Below are 22,432 nucleotides of genomic sequence, written 5' to 3' on the forward strand. Positions count from 1 at the left end.
CTGTTTTGATACTAGAGTGGCCTCCCTAATATTGCACTCAGACACAGAATTGGCAGAATTTGTGGTTGAGATGCACAGCGTTTTATGAACCCTCAGCACTGTACTTTGCTGTGAATAGCAATACCACAAAAATCAGTATTCTGATGCCTGTTTTCACTGCAGGACATCTCTGGCTGCTTCGGACGATGCTGCTTCGCTTAAAGAATGTGCGCGAGCAGCAAAGTTTGGACTTAAAGTAGGTCACCCATAGCCTCCGAGCTCTAAGCACAGAAGAGGATGATGGGTAGAATCACTTCCGGACAAATTTCTCCCTTCTACCCTTCTAGACGAGAAGGAGGAAGAAGGCACTTGTCAAACACATGCTCGATGTGGGGTATTAAGAGATTTCTTCCTCTGATTTGTTGTATTCAATTTCTTTGCACGTGTAAATACTGTACAGGATCAACGGTATGAATAAGGTTGATGTACATATGACTGAGTGCTCTGTTTTCAAGAGCCTGATTGGTTGACATGTAAATTGCTGTGATGGCTTCAGTTTTCCTTCTGGTCTTGATTCAGTATCTCTCAAGGTTCCTTTGGTCAAAGAAAAGATGTGATATACTTCCTGGATAATACAGTCTGTGTACTAGTGATAATTGTATGTTTGTCATTGGCCTGTTGTTTGTAGTTTTGTGTGAGCAAAAGCTGGTATACAGTACGGGTCAAGTCAGCTGTCCTCTCTGTCTGGAAGTGGGACTATCTGGAAACGGAACTTTGGAATTTTTCCAGTTTTACCAGTTGAAATCATCCCTCCACATAGAACTGATCCAGGACCATCATTCAGCTCTTTTATTAAAAAAGAGAAATCGCGATATGACTTATAATAATGGAATTTTTGTAATTAATGTCAACTTTCAGATCAAGAGGAGGAAAAAACAAATGGAATACTTCAGACAGCAGTGCTCTCGCTAGTCCGATGCGTAACATCAACCCCATATCATCAATAATTATGGAAATATGTTAAAAAATGTGGTAAAAAACGGCTTGTTTTCTTCAGGCAGTCTTTACGTGTTTCATTGGTTCTTTACCAAACAGACGTTCCAGCATAAACTGCGTGTCCAATGGAGATTGGTGAATCATCACTGATTCTCACTTTCATCCGATTATCCACAGTCCATGACTGCTTGTCTTTAGTCCACTGTAAACTTGTTTTAATCTGTTTATGATGGTTTACATTTAGCTTTTCTGGATGTAAACCCCATTTCATTCAACTGGTTTCCCACAGTCTTAAACATTGACTTTTGTTTTTGCCCTTTTTAAAAAAAGATTATTTGGTTGTGCCCTTACTAGTTTTGAGTTTTCTGTCCTAACATAGGCATAAATCAAAAATAACTGCGTCGTGTCTGCGACAAGCTCACTGCGACACACTGCTGCGAGAGTATACACAGCCCTTTAGTCTAATTTGAACCTTTGGAAGCAGTTTTAAAATCCTTTCCATTGTTTCCACTGACAGCTCTGTTTCCTGCCAGTCAACCAGGCACAACAGCTCACTAAGCTACATTTAGACTTGTGCAGGTATTTGTTTTTGCAAGTCACAAGATGATTACAACTTTTTTCTCCCCCTCTACTTGATCTAACACAAACTGTCATTGATTACAACCATTTTATTTAGAATTTTTGAAGTATGTGTTACAAATCCGGAACGTTCCGCTGTTAAATGATATAGTTTTGTGACATACCTGTATTTTTTTTCTGAAAAATAAAACAGCTCAACACCCAGGTTAAGAGAGGTTATTCCATTCCTTTTTTCAGGTGTTCTAAAAGATGTTTGCACAGTGATTCCGAAACTGCTTCACAGTCTTCTGGTTTTTGAACATGTACGAGTCAGTGCGTGAAAACCATGAGAGAGAAAAATGTGTTCAGAACATTTCCAAACATATGGTGCTGCTATATCATGATGTCATTGACGGAGATGCTAAAGGGTTTCCATGTTAACACAATGGTACAATTACAGACTTGAATCCATTTGTCTATTGCCCATCTCATATATGTCCAACAACAAATATGTTACTGTGATCATTGCAGCAGTCTACTCTGGCAAGGTTAAGGCTCATATTTTACTAATGCTTTATAGCCGTTAGTGTGAGCAACAGCTTCACGTGTCTGCATTTTAGAAATGTTACAGCCTCTGTACACGACCTGAGTAAAGTGAAGCTGCTAACACTGCTCACGCTATAACATGCAGGCATGGCTTCTAGGCAGATTTATGGGTTCTCATAGTTGTCTACCTGAGTAGTGAAGCTGCCACATTTTAAAATGTATCAAGTGGAAGCAGATAGCCTCAGAAAGTTGAAATGCCTAAAAATCTGTTTGTGGCACCAATGTACTATCAACACAACGACCGGCTGCAATCTGAATCCTGTATTGATTACTGTAACCCCTAATCACTCACCTGCTTGATTCTGGCTACTGGATTTTACATGGTGTTGTTCCATGGAGACTTGATGAAACTTGGGTATCCCAATTTGCATGTTTATAAAGTGGATGCAACATAAAACCTACTTCAGGTTTTATGTTGCATCCACTTTGCCTCTGAAGTTTGAACTCTGAGCTGGGAATGACATTAGACCGAATCTGACTGCATTTCACATGGGAGACCAATAGGATTTGCTAAATGACCTGACTATTAGCAATACAAGTTGATGATAAGGCTTTATTACGGTGGCCGAGAAGGGCAAAACAAAATTACAAACTCTGAAACACTTTTACATTTTGGAAAACAAAATTACATTTCCCAAAACAAATTAACATTTCAGAAAACAAATTAACATTTCAGAAAACAAATTTACATTTCGCGAAACACAATTACATTTCCCAAAAGAAATTAACATTTCAGAAAACAAATTAACATTTCAGAAAACAAATTTACATTTCGCAAAACACTTTTACAAAGTCGACAATATTACGGAAAGGGAGGTTCCAAACCTCCAAGCTCCGAGGTTGACCCGGAAGTTATAACGGAAGCCTTCGATTTGAATTCATAGTGAACTCCAACTGAAGACTTCCGTTATAACTTCCGGGTCAACCTCGGAGCTTGGAGGTTTGGAACCTCCCTTTCCGTAATATTGTCGACTTTGTAAAAGTGTTTTGTGAAATGTTAATTTGTTTCGGAACTTGTAAAAGTGTTTCGCGAAATGTAAATTAGTTTCGAAACTTGTAAAAGTGTTTTGCGAAATGTAAATTTGTTTTCTGAAATGTTAATTTGTTTTCTGAAATGTTAATTTGTTTTCTGAAATGTTAATTTGTTTTGGGAAATGTAATTGTGTTTCGCGAAATGTAAATTTGTTTTCTGAAATGTTAATTTGTTTTGGGAAATGTAATTGTGTTTCGCGAAATGTTAATTTGTTTTCTGAAATGTTCATTTGTTTTGGGAAATGTAATTGTGTTTCGCGAAATGTAAATTTGTTTTCTGAAATGTTAATTTGTTTTGGGAAATGTAATTGTGTTTCGCGAAATGTTAATTTGTTTTCTGAAATGTTAATTTGTTTTCTGAAATGTTAATTTGTTTTCTGAAATGTTAATTTGTTTTGGGAAATGTAATTGTGTTTCGCGAAATGTAAATTTGTTTTCTGAAATGTTAATTTGTTTTCTGAAATGTTAATTTGTTTTGGGAAATGTAATTGTGTTTCGCGAAATGTTAATTTGTTTTCTGAAATGTTAATTTGTTTTGGGAAATGTAATTTTGTTTTCCAAAATGTAAAAGTGTTTCAGAGTTTGTAATTTTGTTTTGCCCTTCTCGGCCACCGTACTTTATGCTGCATTTTTCATAAAAATATGTTCACTGTAAGAGGTTGGGTAGTAGCATGTGAGAGACAAATTTAATAAGACACAAACTGACGGAAGTTCTCATACTGTTTTGTACTGTAGCCATCAACACTTTTTTTTATGCACAGGGCAGCCATGTTGGATTGATAGGTCGGGACCATGAGGCTCCTCTAAATTTCTGAGTTGGAAATCAAGTGGCTTTTCCACTTAACATTTTTCAGACTGGGAACTCCGGAATTCTGAGTTCACATTAAACACATTATTAAAAGCTTAAATTTTTTAAATGATACATGGTTTGAAAGCTCAAAACCTCAGAGGATGTAAACTATTTTAGGCACCAATTGCCTGCAATTGTTCCTCAGTGCAACATTAGGATATATGGCAAGGCAATTGTTCCTCAGTGCAACATTAGGATATATGGCAAGGCAATTGTTCCTCAGTGCAACATTAGGATATAAGGCAAGGCAAGGCAAGGCAAGGCAAGGCAAGGCAAGGCAAGGCAAGGCAAGGCAAGGCAAGGCAAGGCAAGGCAAGGCAAGGCAAGGCAAGGCAAGGCAAGGCAAGGCAAGGCAAGGCAAGGCAAGGCAAGGCAAGGCAAGGCAAGGCAAGGCAAGGCAAGGCAAGGCGCTTTTACAGGCAAGGCGCTTTTACAGACAAGGCGCTTTACAGATAGGCTACATTAAAACAGTAGAAATAAAATGCATGATTTAAATTTTAAACAAAAAAGAAAGAAATAAAAACAAAAGATGAAATTAGATAAAATCAGTAGTTAAGATATGATTAAGTTTTGAAATTCAAGCTTCAGATTTGGAGCTTCATTCAAATGCAGCTGAAAATAGGTGTGTCTTCAACCTGGACTTAAACACATTGAGTGTTTCAGCTGATCTGAGGCTTTCTGGGAGTTTGTTCCAGACATGTGGAGCATAGAAGCTGAATGCAGCTCCTTCATGTCTGGTTCTGACTCTGGGAACTGATAGAAGACCGGATCCAGATGACCTGAGGGGTCTGGAAGGTTCATACTGGGTCAGGAGGTCACTGATGTATTCTGGTCCTAGACCATTCAGAGCTTTATAGACCAGCATCAGAACCCAGGTCAGAAATAGGCTCGGTCACCCCAGTGTTTGTATTCTGACCTGGGCACTTCCAGCAAAAAATGATTTGTTGACCTCAGAGCTCTACCAGGATTGCGGACTGTTATAAAAGCAATAGTCTAACCTTGAACTCATTAGGGCATGGATGGCTTTATCAAGGTCATGACAACTTCAAAACATTTTAACTTTGGCCATGAGACGCAACTGGAAAAAACTAGTCCTGACGACATTGTTAATTTGTTTGTCCAACCTCACATGACTGTCAAAGGTGACTCCCAGATTTCTGACGGTTGAACTAAGCTTTGAAGACAAGGTGCCAAAACCAGTTGTGATCTGAGTTTGCATCTGGACACACCTTTGCTTTCACGGTTTTGCTGGAAAACGTGTTTGCTCTCATGTCGTAAGATATTTTGAAGAGACTAAATGAAATTTACATGTGTCAATCACTTTTGATTTAATGGATTTTTTATAAAAAATACAAGTGAAATAAGTGAACTGCATTTAAAGAAAAGAAAAAAAATTCATCCAGAATTATTTTTCATGACCTTATATGGTTATTTTCTACAGTCCTGCTCTGTCTCACAGATAATTGCCCTAATTCAGTTCACCTGTGGAAAAACCTGCCAGGTAGATCAGTTAGGCTCTTCAAGTGCTTCTGGCTTGAATGCTGTATTTGCTTTCTTTACTGAAGAACATTTTAGCAGCGGCCAAGGTGATGGTTATGTTTTTCTTTTGACATGTGGAATCAAAGTAAGTGACAGATCTCTTAAGTCATCTGTATTTCATATCCTTTACTCAAACAGTTAACAGTGTCGTTTCACAGGGAGTAGTCAGTCCAGTAGTGGGACCACAAGCTCCAATGCAGGTGTTTTAAAGGTCTGTCTGTCTTGTATCAAGTGAAACAATTAAATTATCAGGGGAAATGTGTTAATCTGTTTAACTATCTGTACTAATCTGTGCATCCCTTCATCCGCAGAGGGCTCAATTAGAGATTTTGCCCTGCACAGTGTCTCAGCTGCTGTATGCTTCACGAGTCAACAATGACAGCTTTGCAATCTGTGATTTGGAACTCAACCAGGTATGAGTGCTTCTCAATCCTTAAAGTCCAGTGCTAAACAACTTTATCCCCTTTGCTAGCAGATTCTTTTTCTGTTACTAAACACATCGCAAGCAAAATCGGCCATCAGCACTGTCGCTGAGGATTTCTGCTTTGACCCTGCAGAGCACTGCCCTCAGACTCAGAAAGGTGAACTCAGTCTGACCCAACACTGGGGTAGATTACCCCACTGCTGGATGAGGTATACTGCCGCCTTGCTGGTTCTGGCTGACCTCTTAAGTCGCAGAGTTAAGACACAGACGACACCCCTTCTAAATTTTTGTAAAAAGCTTATAGGGAAGCAGGCTTTTCCCTGGAAGGTGCACAATCAGACTTCTCACACATCCACCTTAAGAGCGACAAGTCCCAGGCACACCGTTTGTATTCCTGGGCGGGCAGACGGCAGTCTACCCAGCAATCCACCCAACTTGTTGCAAGCACTTGTTGCATCTTATGTAAAAAAAATTAAAAAATAAAGTCTGTGATTCTGGTGCTCTGAGAGTTGGCAGCCTTGATCACTATTCTATTGCTGATTGATCTTATATTAGTGTAGCATCATGAGTTTTTCAGAGGTGGTCTTTGAGGATGTGCTGGAAGGTGGAGATATTGGTCTTACCATATACACATACCCCCTCCTTAAAACTTTTGAATGGAGTTGGAGCAGAAGTTGTTTATCTTTTATTTTTAGGTTTCTGTTGTTGGCATCATCAGAGGATTTGCTCCATTTGTGACCAACGTCCAATACTCTGTGGATGACATGACTGGTCCACCTTTGAATGTGAAGCTGTGGGTTAACATGGAGGCCAGTAGTATCCGTACTTCTCACTTGGATGGAAAATGGATTAGGACTCCGGGTTGTGGTAAATGGTTATTTATAAATTCTGTTTTTTACAGGATGGCACACAGACAATCTTTGCTTCTCCAGGAACATATGTGAAGGTGATAGGAAGTCTACACAACTTCTGTGTAAGTAAAGAACTTACCAAAGGTGAGGTTTAATGGATGTGATTGTGGAGGACTTTGAGAATATGACTCTGTTTTTATTTTCTATTTACTTTTTTCCTATTAGGGTCAGAGATCATTACTGGCAATGAAAATTCGTTGTATAAAGGACCTGAATGAGATCTCTTCCCACATGTTAGAAGTGGTACAAGCTCACAAACGGCTGTTTGGAAAGGTAATGGTATAGTGATTGATGCAGATATTCTGTCATAGATACTGTCTTTTAAAAAAGCAATATACCACTGTTTTTAAATGTTAAAGATCCAGTATGTTTGTGCGATTTAGTGACGCATAGATGCATAGACTTGCAGATGACAATCGAATGAATACCCAGCTTACTTTTCCCGTCTATGCACGTGGGACGAACTGAAGGCTGTGAAAGACTTGCTCTTGAACCAGTATGTAGTTTGTTTCTTTAACTGTTTGGTAAACAATTTTATTTATTTTTTTTTATTTTTAAACTAAAGATATTGCAGCTACTTGCACCAGGATCTGTATGAATTTCGAACAGTACCTTAGAAATTGATACCAAAACGACACAATTGTGCCCAATTATAATTTATTTTTTTCCTTCCCTCTCTACCAGAAATTTGTTTTTCTAATATAAATGGCATCTAACTGTTCATGTTACAGTTTCTGTTCTGAAGACATTCTCATACCAATATTTAAAAAAATATTATTATTTTTTTTAAATGATGGTTAAAACTGGAAAGTTTGTTTATTTAAAAAAAAAACTATCGTCAATAACTCTTTTTGATTGGGTTTGAACACAAGGATTCTATTTGTGTAATATGAAGGCTTTCTAGGGACCAAAATACTGCATCCCACAAGTTTACATACCTATTTTGGGGTTAGAACTTGGCTCCTGGCATACATTTGGTTAGAGCTGGATATTCATTTTGTTATAATGGGCTTAAATATTAAGTCGCTGGGAAGCTTTAAAAAAAAAAATAAAAAAAAAATATTGTGTTTTTTCATAATTCAGGTTTTTGATGTGAACATGAACACCATTGCTGCCTTGCCGCCTGATGGGAATAGTGGTGCCCATTCTGAAGGCATCTTGTCAAAAGGTTTCTCCACTGTCCAGGGCCAGGTCAGTGACCTAAAATGCTAGTTCACCCAAATTGCATCCACTTTTTCATACAGCCCAAAATGATTCATACTCGTGCAAAGTCTGGATTCTGAGTGTCATTATTGGATCAGAACTTTTACAGCTGAAAATGCATCCAAAGCACACAAGGCTCATTACAGTTTTATAGGAATATCAGGCAAGCTGCAGACTTCAGTTTGCATTTAACTTTCCGATAAGACAATGATCTGAAATGTACAGCTAGTTTCCAAGAAATGGTTAAGATGAAACAATATCAACATTGTACTGTAGCCTACTCAACTTTCAGTCACATGGATAAAAGGGAAATAAAGACCCTCCATACATTGGTCCCAACCTTAAAACTCAGGCCAAATGCAGTATAAATCTGTATAGCTTCATGACTATACACACAAAGGCAAAATTGGACATGCATTCTTTTCACCAGACTTGTAAAACATTGTGGTTCTTTTTTATTTAATTTTTATTTTTATAAAAGTCAGTCATCGTGAAATTGTACACTCCTATATTTAGCCATGTAAGGGTGTAGACACTCCTAGTTAATCATATGAACATTAAACTGTGGTGAAAACCGTCTTTCTATATGCATAACTATTAAGGCAGCATCATGGTTTTTGTTTTTCTCCCAAAGCTCAAGAACATCACTGAAGCCTAAATTGGCACATGAGCAAACTATCACCTTCTGCCAGAAAATAACGAGCATCTCAAAATACTCGTTCTCTTCCTAGAGTCTTTTTAACAGCACGAGAACATATTTTTGTGTTCAAATATTGGAAAATAAAAGTAACTTTGATCCTTTTTTTTTTTTTTTTTTTTTTTTTTTTTTTTTTTTTTTTTTTAAAAACCCAAATTAATTTTCCGTCATGCATACGAGAATTTACATTTTAAAAAAAGTGCCGTTTTTATCCTGGCAAACAATTTGACTTCAGCATTTGTACTTTTTTGTGAGGTGTTGTGTGTAATACGGAAGTTCTCTGTTCATGATGAAGGCATCAGTTTTTATGACCTGAGGACACAGCTGGATTACCTTGGCATGTGGGACATCAGGTACTTGCTCATAATTTACACTCTCCCAACATGCATCCTGTCATTTAAATACAACTACAATATGCCTCGTTTTTATTTTTGTGCACAGAACCTCATTGGCTTTCCTCAAAGGTCACATCTTCTCCACAATGAGCATCATTTCAAGTCAGCTGAGCAGTAGTTGGCCACTAAGCTGGTGGAAATATGAAAACATTAGTCCTGGCCTGTAGCAGATAAGGATGTAAGCGCTGGCCACATGTTTGGATAACAAATTTGAATAATTGTGTTTAACAGAACTTATTTCTGAGCCGATAACATTGTTTTGGTTCTCATCGGTATCGCCAGCTGATTTCTTTTTTTTTTTTTTTTTTTTTTTTTTTCTTCTCCTGAAAAGAGTGAAGTTTAAATGTTTCTTGTACACTCCTTAAAGAGATAAAGTTTCCATGGAATTCTGATTATTCCTCTTTCTTGTGAGTCCAATCTCTACTCTGAGACAGGTTTTCATGAGGACTCAAGGCTATTCTATTGTCGAATTATTAAGATGCAAACTTTCAATGACCTTATGTTCCTTTTGACAGTCCACACTTTCTTGCTAATTGTTGTAACACAGTTGTCTTTCTCCCAAAATATACCAAACATGGATGGTGACATCTGACCATGGGCTGAGAGTTCTTTGTAGATTCATTCAAATGTTCAGATAGTTTTATCATCATGGCTTTTCTAAATGTTGGCGCTTAACCTTCAATGCAATTGATACAAGTGCAGTGTGTTTTTCAGACGATATGTGGTTTCACTATGAGTCCCATTCCTTTTACTTAAGATTTTAATTGAATTTTATTTATATAGTGCCAAATTACAACAATCTCAAGGCACTTCAAATATTCAAGCCAATTAGAATCCAATTCATTGTAATACAATCCAATTCCTTAAATTCCAAATTACTGCAATTCATACATACAAAACCAATAAAATCGGTAAATGATTAATAAATGTTTCCAAGTGCTTTGTTGGGAGGGAGATGGGGTTCAAAATGGCTTCTAATATTTCTGCCACCTCTTCATTACAGTCAGCCAAATAGCCAGTGTCACAGAGGTCACAGAATATGATTCCCATCATATTCTGTGATACTGGCTATTTGGGGGTCACATATTATTTTAAATAAGAGCTGATTGTAATGAAGAGGTGGCAGAAGCTGTTTTGAACCCCATCTCCCTCCCAACAAAGCACTTGGAAACATTTATTAATCATTTTCCAATTTATTAAATGGCTATTTTGGGTTTACATATTTAAACAACAGCGATTCAATGCATGGTGAAGTTTACAATTTCTATTAGTGCTACGCAGTTTACGTAAATACTCTTCTTGTCGCTGGTCCTCAAGACTTGCATACAGAGGAATGTACGCTGTTGCCCCCTGTGGTCGCAGAATATGATGGGTCGCAGAATTTGGTGTAACACCTGCCAGTAGTAGTGATGGGAAGTTCGGCTCTTTTCCGAGAGCCGGCTCTTTTGACTCGGCTCCCAAAGAAGAGCCGGCTCTTTCGACTCCCAAACGGCTCCTTATTTAGGATCTTTTGTAGCCTATATTTTACCTTAACTTTGCAAAAAAAATAAATCATGGTTTATGTGTTGAAAACCCTTTTGCTTTCAGTGTTTTTATGAGAGACCTTATAATTGCCTAATTCTTTGCATTTATTGTGACAAAACCACTTTTACATTTGTTTATTTCAATTAAACTTTTTTATTGCACAAATTAACAATAAACTTCAAACACATCCATAGAACAGAACCAAACTCAAGCAAACATTAATAATGTCCTCAATTAAACTTTTTTTATTGGACAAATGAACCAAAAAATTTCAAACAAATCCACAGAACCAAAACCAGAACCAAACTCCTTAATTCTCACGTGAATACAGCATGCTGGTCGCCATGCTGGCCAATCATAACAAAGCTCTGTCAAGCTGGGACTGAGCACTGAAAGTGAAATCTAAGCAGCGAATGGAAAAAAAACTTGGAGTTGGCTCTCACTTGATGCGAGCCGGCTCTTCTGATTCACTACAAAGAGCCGGCTCTCAGAGCCGATGCTTGTGCGCATGACCCATCACTACCTGCCAAGCCGTTCACTCTCCTCACTTGAAGGCTGAACCCGCGGCCCCTTCTCCAAACAACTTGGCATCGGCAGGTGCTCCTCAGCTGCTCTGGGGCTGCTGCTGCCAGGCGGCGGGGATGCCACCGATGGTGTAGTTTCTGGCTTTTTCAGCCATTTGCGAATGTCCATCTTGAATTGAAAAATAGCTGCTATCTTGTGCTTCGTTCGTTGTTGTTTGTGGCGGGATGATGCACTGACGGCATAACGTATCACGCTATGATTCGATGAACGCTTGAAGTTCAAGGACAACTGGAAACTCGGAATTTGGAATTGCACAACTTTTATTTTTTTTTATTTATCCAGACTGTTCATTTTGGTTTGAACAAGTCAGTGGAGTTTTCTGTTGTTTTTAACACATCATAGACTAAAAACAATAAAAAAAGAAGAAAATACTGCATTTTGACTGAGGGGGCAGGATAGTCCGTGTGAGGGGGCGCCCCCTCTTGACGCCGGGACTGCCTGAAGCGCTGAGGTCCAAAGGCAACAACTTCAGTTTTGTCTGAATTTAAAGGCAGAACGTTCTGAGTCATCCAGGTCTTTATGTCTTTAAGATATGATTGTAGTCTGACCAACCTATTGGATTCATCTGGTTTCATAGATGGGTATAGATGAGTATCATCAGCATAGCAAATGGAAATTTATGCCATGTTTTCTAATAAGATTACCTAATGTATAAAGTGAAAAGAGTTGGTCCAGGCACAGAAGCCTGCGGAACTCCATGACTTACTCTGGTGTGCGAGGAAGATTCTTCGTTTACAAGAGCAAATGGGAATCTATCAGATAAATATGACTTACACCAAATCCTGTGCTGGTTTTCATTTGAGATGCAAGTAAATTGAGTCTTTAGAATAGTTTGGTTTAACTCATTTGAATATATTCTATACTTTGAGAAACACTGAACTCTGTAGTCTTGTCTGGTTGAAATATTGCATTATGTTCTGAATTTCAGTTTCCTTTGCTGATGGTAAAATGTTGTTTTGTTCTTTTTGTCTGCTAAATGGCAAAGTAAGCCAATTTCTGGATGAAAACCTAAAGGGATTTCCAGGCATATGGAGTGGATGCTTTCATTAATTGCCATACTTATTCATTTCATCAGCATGTTCATTTGCTTAATATGGACTAAACTCGTGTTCTATCTGCATCAGCATAGACCACATGGGCAACAAAGATTCCCATTAGCTGACCTGGCTGCATGGCTACATTGACATTTCAAATGCTTACAGTGAGGTAAAGTTTGGGCTCTATTCTCAACTCTACTGGCACACAACCCCTGCTCTGCTATGGACTAGCTTCACTGCACATCTGTGACTTGTCTACAGAACTCGTGGGAAAGATGAAGAGTTTTGTTTCTTTCAATCACCAGGGGTGTTCTTGCCAGTGGCGGCTCCTGACATTTTTTTTAGGTAGTGCAATTTCCAGTCTGTGAAAGCTGCATCAGAGTGAGCTGTGCGAAGCTGAACCGATTGCACTGATGCAAACCTGTTGTGCTCCCACACAGGAAATAAAATGTCCAATCATCCAGAAACTCCTTGTCTTCCTTAAATAAACACAACGCAGAGTCGAGGGGTTATTTGGTCTTCCAAATAACCAAAGTGACTGCAATTTCCCCCGTTATGTCCATAAGTACCATAAAAGTCCATAGGACTGAGGTATATTTGTCTAGGTAGCATAATTTATTGTAATAATTTTAAATAATTTTTTGTTATTTTTTGCATAATTTGCCAATCAGTTAATATTACACCTTAACCATTATTTATTTATTTTCCTCATATTGTTCCAGGATTCTATGAAATAAGTAAACACATAAGCTCTTAATGATAAGATTAATTCAATTTTCATTCTAAAGAATGTAATTAAAATGACAACATATAAATCCAAGTCAAGTGTTTATTGAAGTTTTGGAAAATATGACTTAGAAAAGTATAACCAGTTGTCAAACATGGTTAAGTGCAGCTTACTTATGTGAGATTTCTCTCTTTTTTAAATATAATACTGCACCGTTAACAATGAATGTGTCATTATACATTCTGCTATCATTGTCAACATTATATAAAAGATTTAAATCATTACAAGTCAATGATTGAGCACAAAAGGGTAAGTTATACTACCTGGAAAAATAGCAGGGTTGGTGGAGCCCTGGGTTTCATCTTTGCCTCGCAAGGCGAGCCCGAAAATCCTGCAAAATTCTTCCAAACTTCCTTCTCTGCATTAGTACGACGACTAAAGGGTCAGAAACACTAACGTATTGTTGCACTCGACACTCGCCATCTTCTTCATAGAATGTTTTTTTATTTTTTTATTTATTGAAAACCACAATGTTACAACAACAAGTAGAATGTTCATGGTCCCGCGCAACAGACATATGATGACGAAAGCACGTTGTGCGTCGTTTGTGCGAGCACATAAACCCTCATAGAAAATGCATTGGGAGCAGGATTTTTGAAAAAAACCGAGGTCCCATTCATGTCAATGGGAGCTTCCTGGTGCAAATTCGACCCTGACAGAAATCGCACAAAATGGGCGTAGCAACACCAGGCGCGACCTTAATCTGATTGGACAATGACATATACAACCAGTTTGCCTACAGCAGATCAGTCCCACTTTAGCAACTAGATTAAAAAAAAAAAAAAAACTCCGTGTTTGGTAGTGCGTCGCACAAATCGCCCCTATGGAGGAGCCGCCACTGGTTCTTGCCAAGCTGTGTTTTCTAAGGAAGATCATTCTTATGAGCCTGTATGAATGTCAGCATTTCATGGTTAAATATATAATAAGTATAACTTTATAGGAATTTAGTATGAATAGGATTTTCTCATTTTCAACCACATACATCTATTCCTAATTTCAAAGGAGCTATGACTGTGATGGTACAATGCGCTTCCTTACATCTTGCCATGTCGTCGCGTTAAATGTTAACCTTTCATTTTGTGTTTTTCTGTTCCAAATAAGTTGGGGTGCCACATAAAATCTAAATAAAAACAGAATGCAATGATGATAAATCTCTCAAACCAATATTCATGTTAGAACATTGAAAACACATCAAATGCTGAAAGAGAGACATTTCACTACTTAATGAAAAATATTAGTTTGTGTCTGTAGATGTAGTCAATCTTAATCTAAAGATCATCTTCAAATATCAATTTATGTAGCATTAATATAATATAACATACATTTACAATACAGCTCTCTGTATTTTTTCACATGAACCGTAATACATTTTGATTTTACTAGAGCAGAGAACTTCCACTTTGACTCACTGATACTTTAAGATTGTGAGCTTGCTCTCTCCTGACAAACAGCACTGTTACTAGAAGCTGTGACTTTGATGATTGACAACCTGAGCAAGAGGAGAATCATTTATATCTACTGATTTAAACTTCTTCGCTTGCAGCTTCATAAAAACAAACTTTTGAAACTTAATCCATCTAACTCATCCCCTTCTGCCCTGTATGTATTTTTCCTGATCGCCCTCTGTATGAATTCTTCTTTGTGTGAATTACATTTGGTCAGAAGCTGATTTACTTGTGGAAAATATGTAGAAAATGTCACTAGCCTGGAAAGAAACAGCGAATATATATGTAATAGTACGTGACAAGGCTATGAACTGCAGGTGAAGACTGACTTCAAAAGAACTAAAAAAGAAGAAATGTGACAGTAGCATCAAATGTTTTTTCTTCTGTTTTCTATTTTTAAACCAGAATGTGTCCTTCACAGAAATTGTCAGATATTTATGAAACACTTTATGAGTGAGATGACTGTAATTGATCTGACTGTTATTAGAATTCATCTGTGTTTGATATTTGTATAATAAATTATAATCCATACCTCTCACTTGGCTCTGTGTGAAATGATGTGGAGGAGGATTAGTGGGTCCCTGGAGAAATCTCCCACTGAGCTTACATTACTTTCATGTATTCACTTTTGTCTGCATGCTGCCAATGGTACCATCTAAAAACCCTTGAGAGTGCTAATTAAGTGATTTTTTTTTTTTTTTTTTTTTTTTTTTTTTTTTTTTTTCTTTTAGCAAACTGGTTTTGATAGCATGTCTCAAACACATGCTAAATGTGTCATTTTCCCCCTATGTTGATGAAAACGTCCTCTGAAGAGCCAGAGCATCTATCTGTTCCTTCTTTGTGAATGCTTCTTGATTGGTGACAGCTCTTGTATCTTTTTGGATACAGGGCAGGTTTATTGTTTTTTATTTTTTTCCCAAGTTGCTCCTGTACTCTGCTCACTTAACAATCAGCCATAATTGCCCCCTGGCGCATAATGAAGCATCTTTGTGCCTGACAATATGTGGCTGTGGCTAAATATGGCTCCAGACGGCCCTCAACAGCAAGCCCCGTTGTTGTTTTTCCACCAGAGGGCAACATGTGTACTGGAATCCACAAACATCCCCTCAATGTCATATTCTCTCCACGCTTCTCTACATGCGAATCACATCCTCACTTTACACTTTTTGTATACCATATGCCTTTGACAGTCACTTATCAGAGAAAAAATGCAATTTATTTTCTTGAAAAACCCTCTCTGCTTACCTCCCCCGAGATGGCTTTTTTTTCCACTTAGAGCAAACGCTTTGCTTCACCAAAGATATCTCCTTTAGTGAAACTGGTGGAAAATGTTAGGCCAGTATTTTTGTAATGTTTGAGGTGAAATATTAAATATTCTTTATTGTTATTCTGTGCATTATGACTGAATTAAGCAAACATTTCATATATTCCACCTTTAGGGGTCTCTCAAGCTCTGTGCAGGTCTTGTTGTCGAGCCAGTACAAATAAATGGCACCTCGTTAATCAAATCTGCATGAGTGCGCTCAGGTTGCCATGGCAATAATTATCAGAGCTGCCTAATTAACTTTCTCAATTGCTTAATGATATACGACCCTCTGAACTCCCTCATTTTTTCCCCTCTCTAATCCAAGTCTTTGTGGTTTTATTCCTCCGTTTTCACTCCCTAGTGTCAGAGCCGTAACCATCAACATAATAGAAATTACACTGAAATTAAATTCAGCACATCATTTCCTGTCGGCCCACGCCTGTTCCCTTCCTGGAGTTGGAAGCTGGAGCTGTTGGGTGCTGCTGAATGCCAACGCGTGTAGCCGGTGTGCGTCTGGCCTGTACACAATGTGACACGCTCGCTTTGTCTTTTGCTGTGACCTCGTGTGACAGCTGACTGAAGGTTGGGAGCAGCGTTCCTGTCGTCCCTGATCAGCCAGGCGAAACTCTTTGAGATACATGGAGACAGGGGGAATGGTACCTGGTGACACCCACCCTGCCATCCGTCACAGCCAGCCTCCCATTCTGTCTACTACCTTTCTGTGCAGCCTCCTGTCAGCCAGCAGCCCCATCTTTGGAGGAAGTCCACACCAGTCGGAACTGTTCTATGTTAGCTTCTCACACATTTACTTAGGAGCTTGGGAGATCTGTATGAAGAGCAACTGGGCATCTTTCTTTAAAGATTCTGGATGGTGGAGCAGAGACAGAAAATGTCAACATAGTATTCATTTGGTAAAGATCAACATGTATCAAAACAACAATTTTGATTAATTTGGAAAAATGAGCTATAGTTCTCCAGGTTTTCTGAAGGTATTTGCAAATTTTTCTTGCTAAATTTTTTTTTTATTAAAGTTTATTCCATTTTAGTCCAATTGAGTGTACATGCAGTCAGATTAATCCTAAATTTACCACTCTTAAATGAATAGTACAAAAGCAAAATCAAAATGTATTTATTGTACTTTTGTGTGGAACTACTTAAAGTATTCTTAAGTACATGGCTGTGTATGTATGATTTTGCATGCTTGATTAGTAGATTAAGATTTACTTACTTTGCTTTAGAAGTATACTTACCTGTTATTTTAAGGCAATATATGTTCTTAATTCTTATGTTATTGATATGTTCTTATTCTATTGATAGTATGCTTGATCAAACTTCGTAGATTTCTATTGATAGAAATGATTACTTAATAGTAAATTACCAATACATTTTCTGATTACTTTTTAGTAAGTGTAAAAAAGTGCATTTAGAATTGAAACAATACTAAGACTTTATGGCATCAAAATATACATTACAAGTATATACTTTCAGAGCCCCGTATATACAATATTTCTGAAGATACAATTTTAAAATATACAAAATATATTTCATAAAGAACTGACATTAATACACTTTAGGAATTGCAGATAACTTTCACTTACAGTATATAGTTTTTGAAATATATCTAGATTACTTTGAATTGTCCGAGATTAGCATGCTTCTCAAATATTTCTAGATCGTACAGTTTTTACATACACACACACATATATATATGGTGTGATAGTAGGAAGATGAAAAACTCCTTTTAACACTAAGAAGCCTCCTGTTAGAGAAACCTCACTACAGGAAATCCATCCATCCATTTTCTATACCTGCTGAATCTGCAGGTCGGGTTGCGGGGGGCTGGAGCCTATCCCAGCGGTCATCAGGTGAGAGGTGGGGTACACCCTGGACAGGTTGCCAGTCCATCACAGGGCCACACAGAGACAAATGAGACACTCACACCTAAGGACAATTTCAGAGACACCAATTAACCTAACATGCATGTTTTTGGACAGCGGAAGCCGGAGTCTCATACACAGGGAGAACATGCAAACTCCACAGAGAAAGGCCCCAGCTGGGAGTTGAACCCAGAACCCTCTTGCTGTGAAGTGTCGGTGCTAACCACCACACCACCGTGCTGCCACACTACAGGTAATTCAGACAATAGAGAAACAATACATGTGTTTTCTGTCCTTAACCCACAGCCGTAATCATTTGCACTTTCATAAAGTTTGGGGAAATCGTAAAAGACACTGGTCAAAGCTAGACTGGTGCAGGCTAAGATATCCTGATATTCAGTTGTAAGATCACATTTTTGGTCACACACACAAAACAGGAAACTATATTTACCATAAATCAATCATTTTTCTTGAGGCCCCTTTTTGGATCTTTTGTATTGCAAATAGCAATGTTTTCCAAATAGTTTCCTCCAGATACTTGAAGTTTCAAGCTCATGTCAACTCGATGATGTCACAATGACATCCTCACCCATGACTACAGTATTGCTCATGCAAGTCGGGATATAATCAAAACAAGTAGAAATAGAAGAATATATTTTTAAAACTTTTTTTTCCTAGGTTAAGAATAAGCTTTTAACTTCAGCCCTTTGTATAATTTTTATTGTATGTCTTCTGCTGCAGTAGTTCTGGCTTTCTTTGTCTTGCTCCTCTATGTGAACCAGTTGTGATGGTCGTGCAGAGGCCTTGTTGTGCTGAAAAGACTTAAAGACTGCCGTAAGTTCTGGGATCAGTGCTGGGTCAGCAGCCCACAAGGCCTGGAAGAGTTCATGTGATTAACTCACTGTAACCACCGTCAGGAAGCTTTACAGGACTGGGTCAAATCAAGCTTTGGCAAAGAACTTTCCAGCATGGTTACCACCAATGTCTGCCATATGTCTGGCAACGCCCGCTGATGCAGTGAGATACCATCCCCCCCTTTTTATTTCTCTCACATACCTATTTTCACAAAAACCTAACCTCCTCTATGTGGCTTTTTCCCCCCACTAAGAAGTCCTAACTGTGCTTTAATTGTACCTGCTTTTGTTGCTTTAAAGCCAATGGAGAAAAAGTGGCAGGGGAAAGATTATCTGTGTAAAACCTCTGCACTGCATCGCTGTGTATTTTTTTCCTCTTGTGAGTGGATTTCATGGTTGAGAGTGCAATTTGAAATAGGATTAACAGTAGGTGTCGGGTAGCGTTAGCTAAACCTCTTTATGTCAGGTATGGCAGAGAGAGATCTGTCATTGCGTCTGCCTGAACCCTTTCACCGCTGAACATTGCTTGAGGGGGATTCTTTAAATATTACTAAAACTGTATTCATCAAAGAGATGTGAGGCAGGAAAAACACAATACTGTGGTTTCTACCTATTAAAAGTAGAAGAAAGAATTTGTGCGTGCAGTGCTACAGAACCTCAGCATGTACTGCCAGTATGTGAGAAAAAAATCTGTTTTTCGTTTTTCCAACATAAATTTAAAAAGTGTCTCTTTTTCTCTCTCGGTGCTTCAGTGACATTGGGAGGCCACATGATTGGCTGCTGCCCAGACTCACTGAGAGGATGCATTCCTGGGATGGCCATCGGCTGTGTACGGGCTGAGATGCCCAACCCTTTGCTCCCACAGTTTCCGCTCACAGCGGTGAGTCCTGTTGGAGAGCAATAGTTTTGGCATTCTTATGTAACAAGGGTTGGTTGTAAAGAATTGGCAGGACTGGAGGGGGAGATTATGATGGATGGAGAGAAAGAAAAAACGAAGGAGGCTGTTCTGGAAACAAAGTTGAGTACAGTAAGTGACTTGTCAAAGGCTAGTTTTTAGCTTAACTGGATTAAGCAGGTGATAATAATAAGGTTTTCATTGTTATAAAAACCCTATTGTGGGTGATTTCAGTCATTAGTCTTTTCCCTTTAGCTGTATATTTGGCAATTAATGACCTGAGTTTCTATGGTCTTTGCAATTAAAAACGTGATACGCTCAAGCAACGGTGTGCAAGAGAGCGCTCTTGGCAGCTACTCAAAATGGGAACAAGAGAAAAATATATTTTCATTTATCAAAACAAGTTTGTTGTGCAGTTTTTAGACTGTCCATCTCCTCAAAACATGCACCTGGGTTGTATGTTTTAAACCCTAACCAAATTATGTAATTTTGGTCACACTCCATCTAGAACGTAACATGCTATATGTAAGTAAGAAAAAAGTCATTGTAGTGGGTGACTTTAATATTCATGTGGATGTTGAAAATGATAGCCTGAATATGAACTTTAATTCTATATTAGACTCTATTGGATTTTCTCAGAGTGTTCACAGACCGACTCACTGCCTTAATCACACCCTTGATCTTGTACTGACTTATGGCATTGAGAGTGAACAGTTAAGAGTGTTCCCTCATAACCCTGTCTTATCTGACCATTTTTTGATAACCTTTGAGTTTACATTACTTGACTATACAGTTTCTGAAAAGAAATTTATCAATCAATCAATCTTTATTTATATAGCGCATTTCATACCACAGGCAACTCAATGTGCTACATATAGAAGGTGTCTATCAGAGGATGCTGTAACCAGATTTAAAGAATTAAACCTTTTCTTCACTGCCATGTGCAGATATGACAGAGGACGACTACCTAAACTTTACTCCAGCAGCACTTGACTTTCTTGTTGACAGCACTATAGTTTCAATGTGTACAGCACTGGACAATGTTGCCCCTCTGAAAAGGAAGGTAATCAGTCAGAAGAGGTTGGCTCCTTGGTATAATTCACAGCTGCGTGCTTTAAAGCAGACTGCAGAGGAAGGAGAGACAGTGGCATTCCTCTAATTTAGAAGAGTCTCAATTAGTCTGGAAAGATAGTTTAAAAACGTATAAGAAAGCTCTTCGTAAAGCTAGAACTGCTTATTATTCATCATTGATAGAAGAGAATAAGAACAATCCCAGGTTTCTTTTCAGCACTGTAGCCAGTCTGACAAAGAGTCCGAGCTCTGTTGAGCCAGGTATTCCTTTAACTCTGAGCAGTGATGATTTCATGAGCTTCTTTATCAATAAAATTGTTTCTATTAGAGAGAAGATTGATGGAGTCCTTCCCACTATTATCAGTGATGTATCATCAAGTACAGTAGCTTTAGAAGTGTATTGGTCTTTTACCAATGTTCCACGGTAACTGATTGGGAGTATTAGTTCTTGACTGACTTGTCCTTGCCATCAAAATTTAAAGAACGGAATGTCCACAAAAGAAAATCATTTTACCTCAAATGGTTGAGGATTTAATTGTACTGTCACAGATAACAAAATAAAGAAATTAAAAAGAGTTTTAAGTGTTCAGTCCAGTTCAGCTTCTCAGGGCAGGAGACAGACCTAAGAAAGCTGTTGCCTCCAATCAGCCACACCTGGTCTGGTCATCAGCAGGTATTTAAGCCTCAGGTTTGGAGACACAGCCCTCCAGGCCTGTAGAGGGTGCACAAGGGACACTCAAACGAAAGGGTTAGTTTATACTCCAGGTCCATAGAGGGTGCGAAAGAGGTACTTGTATCCAAAGGGTTAAATTGGCTCTTACACTCCGGCCCCTAATTGTATGGAGTGTGACTATAATACAATAACATAAACATAACAATAGAGCCTTTAACCATACCAAATACATTTCTTTAAAGATTAAACAAAAAAGGTTACGTACTTCCACTGATTTAGTTGTCAGGGGAGCAATCATCTATCAGCAGGCAGACTTTTGTGATGGGCCGTTCAAGGATGCTGGTCTGTGTTTTTATTTTCACTGAACGAACCAGCCCATTTCCATCTTGAAAGGTTTGTAGGATCCGACCCATCACCCAGGACCCTCGGGGCGCTGTTGCATCCACGATCAGGACGATGTCTCCTGTTTGGATGTTTTTCTTTGGAGTCATCCATTTTTGGCGTTCTTGTAACAGTGGTAAGTATTCTTGGGCCCATCTCTTCCAAAACAAATCAGCCATGTATTGGGCTTGTTTCCACCTGCGTCTCAGGTAAGTGTCAGACTTCTGAAAGGTCCCTGGTGGTAGAATGGGTTTAGATTTTAAGAGAAGGACATGGTTAGGAGTCAGAGCTTCGAGATCATGTGGGTCAGGTGACATGGTGGTGATGGGCCTACTGTTGAGGATAGCCTCTGCTTCACACAGGATGGTGCACAGGCCTTCATCATTGAGTACTTGCTGTTGCAGAACTGACAAAAGCACTTTCCTCACCATTCTGATGATCCTCTCCCATACGCCTCCATGGTGAGATGCTGCTGGAGGATTGAAAGACCATTTGATGTTATCATTAAGCAGGGAGTTTCTTATTTTGTCCTGATCCACACTCACAAGAGCTTTTCTCAATTCTTTTCAGCGCCTACCAAGTTAGTCCCGTTATCTGAACGGATGTGAGACACTTGACCTCTGCGGCACATGAATCTTCTAATGGCGCAGATGCAGGAGTCTGTGTCTAGAGTGGGCCATTTCGAGATGCACTGCCCTGCTAGACATGCATGTAAAGACAACTCCATACCTTTTCACAAGGCTTCTTCCTCTTTTAGTTTCGATTGGTCCGAAGTAGTCCATTCCCACATTTGTAAATGGGGGGAGG

At 38.6% G+C, this 22,432-nt stretch overlaps 1 protein-coding gene across 1 annotated transcript; it reads left to right on the forward strand.

Annotated features, from left to right (window-relative positions):
* Positions 1-5,859: 5,859 nt before the first annotated feature.
* Positions 5,860-18,644, forward strand: LOC142367391 (replication protein A 32 kDa subunit-like; the record flags this gene model as incomplete). Its single annotated transcript, XM_075449352.1, has 7 exons — positions 5,860-5,973; positions 6,680-6,793; positions 6,886-6,957; positions 7,061-7,168; positions 7,979-8,086; positions 9,051-9,148; positions 18,551-18,644. Coding segments are annotated over 7 exons (708 nt in total), but the record flags the coding sequence as incomplete, so codon positions are not given.
* Between the last annotated feature and the right edge of the window lie 3,788 nt (positions 18,645-22,432).

This window comes from Odontesthes bonariensis, chromosome 18, assembly GCF_027942865.1.
Source record: "Odontesthes bonariensis isolate fOdoBon6 chromosome 18, fOdoBon6.hap1, whole genome shotgun sequence".
NCBI lineage: Eukaryota > Metazoa > Chordata > Actinopteri > Atheriniformes > Atherinopsidae > Odontesthes > Odontesthes bonariensis.